The following is a 9645-nucleotide window of genomic DNA, read 5'->3' as shown; positions in this document are numbered from 1 at the left end:
ATTTTGAAATTTTTATGCAATATAGTTATAACTAATCCCGACAATCAAACAATTATAAAAAAATCTAATGGAATAAAAGAAATAAGTAATGGAATAAAAGAAATAAGTAAAGAAGTTCCTCGATGGTCATACAAACTACTCGACATTTTCGAACAACACCATAGAGGAGGCGAGGAACACATGATAACAGATTATGCAATTCGTTCAAGAATCTTCCGGTACGCAATAGTTTTTTCTAAGGAGGAGTTAAAGGATGATTTTTTTCTACCAAACGATATAGAAAACGACCTATCTTTGATGGAATATTCGCCAGAACCGAATTTTCGTCGAGACATAATAAAAGGTGCCGTGCGTGCCCAAAGACGTAAAATAATTAATGGGGAACTGTTTCAATCAAATGTGCATTCCCCACTTTTTTTTGACAGAGTAGACAGCCTCTTCTTCAGAGTGTTCAGATCTTTGTATTCTGATATTTCTTGGCTGATAAAACTAATATCTCGAAATTGGATATGGAAAAACAAAGAATCACAAATTTCTGATTATACAGAAAATGAGGAGGACATAAGAGAAGAAGACGAAGAGATAAGAGAAAGCATAGAAAAGATACAAGAAAGAGACAAAGAGGAAGAAAAAAGAAGAGAAAGCATAGAAGAGATACAAAAAGGAGACAAAAAAGAGAAAGAAAAAAGAAGACAAGAGTCAGAGGCAGATGACTTCCTGCTGGACGCAGCAGAATTTTGGGATATCGTCTTTTTTGGTCAAGGACCAAGGGGCATCATGTTAATAGCCCAATCGATTTTTAGAAAATATATTCTATTACCTTCATTGATAATAGCTAAAAACATTGTCCGTATATTATTATTTCAAATTCCTGAGTGGTCCACGGATTTCAAGGGTTGGAAGCGAGAAATACATGTTAAATGCACTTATAATGGTCTTCAATTCTCCACAAAAGACTTTCCAAAAAATTGGTTATCAGAAGGTATCCAGATCAAGATCCTATATCCTTTTCGCCTGAAACCTTGGCGCGGATCTAAACTGAAACCCTCTCATAAAGATCCAATGAAAAAAAAGCATAAAGATCCAATGAAAAAAAAGCATAAAGATCCAATGAAAAAAAAGAAAGTTAAAAAGAATGATTTTTGCTTTTTAACAGCTTGTGGACTGGAAAGTGACTTACCTTGCGGTCCTCCTCGAAGACGGCCTTCGTTTTTTCAGCCTATTTTTAACGAACTAGAAAAAAAAAGTGAAAAATGGAAAATTTTTAAAAAAGGAAAAAAATTGTTTCGAAAAGTCTCAGGAGAAACAAAAATTCCATTTGTAAAGGGAATAATAAAAAAACTTTCAAAAAGAAATCCAGTTTTGGAGTTGAGAGAAGAATTGGGCGAAACTAAAAAAGATTTGGGCGAAACTAAAAAAGATTCGATAATCAGTAATAAGATGATTGACGAATCATCCCTTCAAATTCAATCTATGGAGCGGACAAATTATTCATTAACAGAAAAAAAGATAAAAGATCTGACTGAGAGAACAAACACAATCAAAAATCAAATAGAAAAAATTATAAAAGACAAGAAATTAGAATCATCAAAAAAATTTTGGAAAATATTAAAAAGAAGAAATATTCGATTAATCCGTAAATTCTATTTATTTATAAAACTTTTTATTCAAAAGATATACATAGATATTTTTCTATATATCATTAAATATATCATTAATATTCCAAGACCCAATCCACAACTTTTTCTTGAATCAACAAAAAAAATGATTGATAAATTCATTTACAATAATGAAGCAAATCAAGAAAGAATTAATAAACCAAATAAAAATACAATTCATTTTATTTCAACTATAAAAAATATAAAAAACTCACTTTCGAATATTAGAAATCAAAATGCAAAAGCTTTTTGTGACTTATCCTCCCTCTCACAAGCATATGTATTTTACAAATTATCACAAACCCAAGTTATTAAATTCAAACCTATCCTTCAATATCACGGAACATCTCTTTTTCTTAAAAATGAAATAAAAGATTATTTTGAAGAACAAGGAATATCTCATTCCCAATTAAAACATCATTATGGGTTAAGACAAAAAATCTCTGGAATAAAGGAATGGAAAAACTGGTTAAGGAGTCATTATCAATACGATTATCAATACGATTTAGTTCAGAGTATATGGCTTAGATTAGTACCAGAACAATGGCGAAATAGAGTCAATCAACACTATATGGCTCAAAATAAAGATTTAACAAAATGGGATTCAGATGAAAAAGAAAGATTAATACATTACGAAAAAAAAAATGATTTTCAAGCGAATTCATTACTGAATCAAGAATATAAACTGAATCAAGAACAAAAACGGAATCAAGAACAAAAATATAAAAAAGATAATTTTAAAAAACACTATAGATATAATTTATTATCATATATATTTATTATATATCAAGATATGAGGGACTCATATACTTATGGATCACCATTACAAGTAAATAAGAGGGAAGAGATTCCTTATAATTACAACATGGATAAACGAAAATTTTTTGATATATTGGGGGATATTCCTATCCATAATTATCTAACGGGGAAAACGGGGAAAACGGGGAAATTTTCGCATAGAAAATTTTTTAATTGGAGAATTCTTAATTTTTGTCTTAGAAATAAGACCGATATTGAGTCCTGGGTCGATACCAGTACCAAGAGTAAGAAGACCAGTACCAAGAGTAAGAAAACCAGTACCAAGAGTAAGAAAAATATTAAGACTGTGATTAATAATTTTAATAATTATCAAATATCGAATCTGGAACTTTGGTTCTTCCCAGAATTTGTGCTACTATATAATGCATATAAGGTTGAACCATGGATCATACCAATAAAACTACTTCTTTTCAATTTTAATTTTAATGGAAAAAAAGAGGATCTTGTATCAGATGCAAAAAAAAAAAGAAAATTTAGATCCGTTCTCTCAAATCAAGAAAAAGATGTTGAAGAAGATTATGGTAAATCATCCAATCAAGAAAAAGGTAAATCATCCAATCAAGAAAAAGGTAAATCATACAATCAAGAAAAAGATGTTGAAGAAGATTATGGTAAATCATCCAATCAAGAAAAAGGTAAATCATCCAATCAAGAAAAAGGTAAATCATACAATCAAGAAAAAGATGTTGAAGAAGATTATGGTAAATCATACAATGAAGAAAAAGGTAAATCATACAATCAAGAAAAAGATGTTGAAGAAGATTATGGTAAATCATACAATGAAGAAAAAGGTAAATCATACAATCAAGAAAAAGATGTTGAAGAAGATTATGGTAAATCATCCAATCAAGAAAAAGGTAAATCATACAATCAAGAAAAAGATGTTGAAGAAGATTATGGTAAATCATCCAATCAAGAAAAAGGTAAATCATACAATCAAGAAAAAGGTAAATCATCCAATCAAGAAAAAGGTAAATCATCCAATCAAGAAAAAGGTAAATCAGATCAAGAAAAAGGTAAATCAGACAATCAAGAAAAAGATGTTGAAGAAGATTCTGGTAAATCAAAAAAACATAGAAAGGAAGACGAGAGCAAGAGAGAAGCTCGTTTATTCCTACAAAAGTATTTGTATTTTCAATTCGGATGGGATGCTGATTCTTTCGATGAAAAAATAATCAAAAATATCAAAGCATATTCTTTCATTCTTGGCCTGATAAATATGAATGAAACTTTTCTATACTCTGTTAGAAGAGGAGGAACGAATCTGGATATTTTGATGGATTCGGCGGATAAGTTACTTTTAACTTATCAATACCTACTCAAAAAAGGAGTATTGATTATCGAACCAATTCGCCGGTATGTAGAAATTGATGGACAATTTATTCTATATCAAACTATAAGTATTTCATTGGTTCATAAAAATAAACATGAAATTAATCAAAGACGCAAAAAAAAAAAAAGACGCAAAAAAAAAAACTATATTGAAAAAAATAATTTTGATGAATCCATTGCAAGACATCAAAAAATGACTGAAAATAAAGACAAAAATCATTATGATTTGTTTATTCCTGAAAATATTTTATCCCCTAACCACCGGAGAGAATTGCGAATTCGAATTTCTTTCAATTCAAGGGATAAAAATGGTATGCATAGAAATCCAGTATTTTTAAATAATGTAAAAAACTGTGGTCAAGTTTTGAATAAAAACAAACATCTTGATAGTGATAAAAAGAAACTAATTAAATTAAAGTTCTTTCTTTGGCCCAATTATCGATTAGAAGATTTAGCTTGTATGAATCGCTATTGGTTTAATAGTAATAATGGCAGTCGTTTCAGTATGGTAAGGATACATATGTATCCGCGTTTGAAAATTCGTCAATGGTACATTTTTCCATATATTATGATTGAAAACCGGATTGATTAATTTTATTTGAAAAAATTATAAAGTTCATAACGAACTTAAAATCATTGTGCATATTAAAATGAATGGTATTATTATTATTACTGATCAGTAAAATTCACATTCAAAAAAAGGGGGAGAGAAATTTTTGTTTTATGGTAAAAAATTCATTCATCTCAGTTATTTTTCAAGAAAAAAAAGAAGAAAACAAGGGGTCCGTTGAATTTCAAATAGTCAGTTTCACCAATAAGATACGAAGACTTACTTCACATTTGGAATTGCACAAAAAAGACTATTTATCTCAGAGAGGTCTACGTAAAATTCTAGGAAAACGTCAACGGCTTCTGTCTTATTTATCAAAGAAAAATAACATACGTTATAAAGAATTAATTAGTGAGTTGGATATTCGGGAATCAAAAAATCGTTAATTTGATTGAATTAGTCGATTTATTATATTTTTCATTTTGATGTACTTCTTTTCGTTTTCAACAATTCATGTAAGAATGAATCGAGGAAAAACTTATGAATCTATCAGCTACAGAAAAAGACCTTATGATAGTCAATATGGGACCTCACCACCCATCAATGCACGGTGTTCTTCGTCTCATCGTTACTCTAGATGGTGAAGATGTTGTTGACTGTGAACCAATATTAGGTTATTTACACAGAGGAATGGAAAAAATTGCGGAAAACCGAACAATTATACAATATTTGCCTTATGTAACACGTTGGGATTATTTAGCCACTATGTTCACGGAAGCAATAACCGTAAATGGACCAGAACAATTGGGCAATATTCAAGTCCCTAAAAGAGCCAGCTATATCAGAGTAATTATGTTGGAGTTGAGTCGTATAGCTTCTCATCTATTATGGCTTGGACCTTTTATGGCCGATATTGGTGCACAGACCCCCTTTTTCTATATTTTCAGAGAAAGAGAATTAGTATATGATCTATTCGAAGCTGCCACCGGTATGAGAATGATGCATAATTATTTTCGTATCGGAGGAGTAGCGGCCGATCTACCCTATGGCTGGATAGATAAATGTTTGGATTTCTGTGATTATTTTTTAACAGGAATTGTTGAATATCAAAAACTTATTACGCGAAATCCTATTTTTTTAGAACGAGTTGAAGGGGTAGGGGTTATTGGTGGAGAAGAAGCAATAAATTGGGGTCTATCCGGCCCAATGCTACGAGCCTCTGGAATCAAATGGGATCTTCGTAAAGTTGATCATTATGAGTGTTACGACGAATTTGATTGGGAAATCCAGTGGCAAAAAGAAGGAGATTCATTAGCTCGTTATTTAGTCCGAATCAGTGAAATGACGGAATCCATAAAAATAATTCAACAGGCCCTGGAAGGAATTCCGGGGGGTCCCTATGAGAATTTAGAAATCCGATGTTTTGATCGAGAAAGGGATCCAGAATGGAATGATTTTGAATATCGATTCATTAGTAAAAAACCTTCTCCTACATTTGAATTACCGAGACAAGAACTTTATGCGAGAATGGAAGCCCCAAAGGGAGAATTAGGAATTTTTCTGATAGGAGATCAAAGTGGTTTTCCTTGGAGATGGAAAATTCGCCCGCCGGGTTTTATCAATTTGCAAATTCTTCCTCAGTTAGTTAAAAGAATGAAATTGGCTGATATTATGACGATACTAGGTAGCATAGATATCATTATGGGAGAAGTTGATCGTTGAAATGATAATTTATACAACAGAAGTAGAAGATATCAATTCCTTTTACAGATTGGAATCCTTAAAAGAGGTCTATGGGATCATATGGATGTTTGTCCCTATTTTGACTCTTGTATTGGGAATCACAATAGGTGTACTAGTAATTGTATGGTTAGAAAGAGAAATATCTGCAGGAATACAACAACGTATTGGGCCTGAATACGCCGGCCCTTTGGGAATTCTTCAAGCTCTAGCAGATGGAACAAAACTGCTTTTCAAAGAGAATATTCTTCCATCTAGAGGAAATACTCGTTTATTCCGTATTGGACCGTCTATAGCAGTCATATCCATTTTACTAAGTTTTTCAGTAATTCCTTTTAGCTCTCGCCTTATTTTAGCCGATCTCAATATCGGTATTTTTTTATGGATTGCCATTTCAAGTATTGCTCCTGTTGGACTTCTTATGTCAGGATACGGATCAAATAATAAATATTCCTTTTTAGGTGGTCTGCGAGCTGCTGCTCAATCGATTAGTTATGAAATACCATTAACTCTATGTGTTTTATCAATATCTCTACGTGCGATTCGTTGAAATATAAACTTTTCTTTTCCCTATTCCTTTCGTTCTATAAAATAAGCTGAATGGATTGAATAGATATCTTCGTTATTTTATTATCCTTCAGGTTGATAAACTAAATTAGATAGTTATATATGAGTGAAAGAAAGCAGCTTATAAATTCGCAGTAAATTAAACAAAAAAAAATTTAATCTCATTTCCTATGTACAAGAGTTAAGTGGAAGAAAACATAAGTGGAAGAAGTCTTTACCCCAAGACGGGTTGATTAGTCAATCTAGCTTGAAGCGGGCTCAAAAGATCAACCGTATAGAGTTTTGGCTATCCTTTGTATAGATTCCCATACATGTATTGCCAAACCAAACGGGGGATTGAACAAAAAAATGAGTGGATGGTTAGGAACACCAAAATACACAAAGGATTAGTAATGGAGATTATGTAAATTATATAAAAAGGATATTTCTGGATAACATAAAAAGAATACTAATTGGGGCTTTAAATTAGTAGAAATGAGTAGGCAGTACTACCCACGATTCCGGTCCAGAGTATGCTCCTATCCACCGATTAAAGTAATGACTATCAGGAACGAAATAATCCTTTACTATTTTTTAGTTTAAGCCCCCATTCGTAATTTTCTCAGATCAGAAAGAAGAATAGGAACGAAAAAGAAAGAATAAAAAATAAATATTTTTTTTTTTTTTATTCTTTCTTTCATATATATAGAGAGATATAATCTGTGTCATGATTTATGAGCTAATGTAATATTTAATTTTTTTCGTAATCGAAAACAATGGGTTGAAATATCTATTGATATTTCTACAAGAAGTATTTTATTGAAGGCTTAAGTTATTACTCAACAAATAAAAATTGAAATTAGTAACGGGCGAGATCAATTCAGAAGCACTTTTTTTATTCTTCATAATATAGCAGACAGAATTCCATTGGTATAATTTTGGACCTTCCAATCCATTTTTTCTCTATCTATTCTACAACCATACGAAGAGAAATAATACTGATTCGGTCCTTAAATTTATTTGTGACCCACGAGGAGCCGTATGAGTTGAAAACCTCATGTACGGTTTTGGACTAGCGATGGGAACAGTGATGTTATCATCGACTATAATTATCTAACAGCTCAAGTACAGTTGATATAGTTGAGGCGCAATCAAAATATGGGGTTTGGGGATGGAATTTGTGGCGTCAGCCAATAGGGTTTATCGTTTTTCTAATTTCTTCTCTAGCAGAATGTGAGAGATTACCTTTTGATTTACCAGAAGCCGAGGAAGAATTAGTAGCAGGGTATCAAACCGAATATTCGGGTATCAAATTTGGTTTATTTTATGTTGCTTCCTATCTAAATCTATTACTTTCTTCCTTATTTGTAACAGTTCTTTACTTGGGGGGTTGGAATATTTCCATTCCGTACGTATTCGTCCCTGAGCTATTTGAAATAAATAAAATGAATGGAATCTTTGGAACGACAATTGGTATCTTTATTACATTAGCTAAAACTTATTTGTTTTTGTTTATTTCTATCGCAACAAGATGGACTTTACCTAGGTTAAGAATGGACCAATTATTAAATCTTGGATGGAAATTTCTTTTACCCATTTCTCTCGGTAATCTATTATTAACAACTTCTTTCCAACTTCTTTCACTGTAAAGAAAAAAAGAATACGAGATTCATGACTTGGTTCAAACAAGAGAAAGAAACAAACATAAAATTATTCATAGATATTCACGATATGTTCCCTATGGTAACTGGGTTCATGAATTATGGCCACCAAACAGTCCGAGCAGCAAGGTACATTGGTCAAGGTTTCATGATTACCTTATCCCACGCAAATCGTTTACCTGTAACTATTCAATACCCTTATGAAAAATTAATCGCATCAGAGCGTTTCCGTGGGCGAATCCATTTTGAATTTGATAAATGCATTGCTTGTGAAGTATGTGTTCGTGTATGCCCTATAGATCTGCCTGTTGTTGATTGGAAATTTGAAACGGATATTAGAAAAAAACGATTGCTTAATTACAGTATTGATTTCGGAATTTGTATATTTTGTGGTAACTGCGTTGAGTATTGTCCAACAAATTGTTTATCAATGACTGAAGAATATGAACTTTCTACTTACGACCGTCACGAATTGAATTATAATCAAATTGCTTTGGGCCGTTTACCAATGTCAGTAATTGACGATTATACAATTCGAACAATTTTGAATTCGCCTCAAAGAAAAACTGAGTAAGTAAACCTCCTATTCTATTAAAGAGAAATTTCCAATTCTTTTAAGGTTCCGTTTTGGTTTAAGTTAAAAGAATATTTGGTTTGACTTAAAAGAATGAGGCCTTTACTCTTTGTTTGGTCAATAAATAAAAATTCAATTACAAATTAACTGGTTGATAAGAATTTCGAATTCATTTTTCTTGAAAATCTATTAATATATTCGTAATTATTTCGAAATATATAGTTTCAAAAAACAAAATACCCTTTCGAACCGAACAAAAAAAAAGAATTAAAAACGAAACAATAATTGTACTTAGATCAATTCACACCTAATAGATTAGGATTTTATTCAATTAGGAACGTATCATAAAAAAAAAATTCCTGGTCGGGTCAATAAGATCATGAAAAGCATTTCGATTTATTTATCTCTTATTTTACATATAATGGATTTGCCTGGACCAATACACGATTTTCTTTTAGTTTTTCTGGGATCGGGTCTTATATTAGGGGGCCTGGGAGTGGTATTACTTACCAATCCAATTTTTTCTGCCTTTTCATTGGGATTGGTTCTTGTTTGTATATCCTTATTCTATATTCTCTCAAATTCTCATTTTGTAGCTGCTGCCCAGCTTCTTATTTATGTGGGAGCCATAAATGTTTTAATCCTATTTGCTGTGATGTTCATGAATGGTTCAGAATATTATAAAAATTTTAATCTGTGGACCATTGGGAATGGCCTTACTTCGTTGATTTGTACAAGTATTCTTGTTTCGCTAATTACTACTAT

General features: G+C 31.5%; 1 protein-coding gene across 1 annotated transcript; it reads left to right on the top strand.

Moving 5' to 3' along the window:
• Positions 1-4483: 4483 nt before the first annotated feature.
• On the top strand, positions 4484-9132 carry LOC149509631 (NAD(P)H-quinone oxidoreductase subunit H, chloroplastic). Its single transcript, XM_089757686.1, has 2 exons — positions 4484-6635; positions 7756-9132. The coding sequence occupies exon 1, from the start codon at positions 4900-4902 to the stop codon at positions 6079-6081; it is 1182 nt and encodes a 393-aa protein (XP_089613812.1). The 5' UTR covers positions 4484-4899; the 3' UTR covers positions 6082-6635; positions 7756-9132.
• Positions 9133-9645: the final 513 nt, after the last annotated feature.

This window comes from Durio zibethinus, unplaced genomic scaffold (assembly GCF_047325235.1).
Source record: "Durio zibethinus cultivar Kanyao isolate XHJ-2024 unplaced genomic scaffold, ASM4732523v1 HiC_scaffold_135, whole genome shotgun sequence".
NCBI lineage: Eukaryota > Viridiplantae > Streptophyta > Magnoliopsida > Malvales > Malvaceae > Durio > Durio zibethinus.
This window is presented reverse-complemented; position numbering and strand designations above follow the sequence as displayed.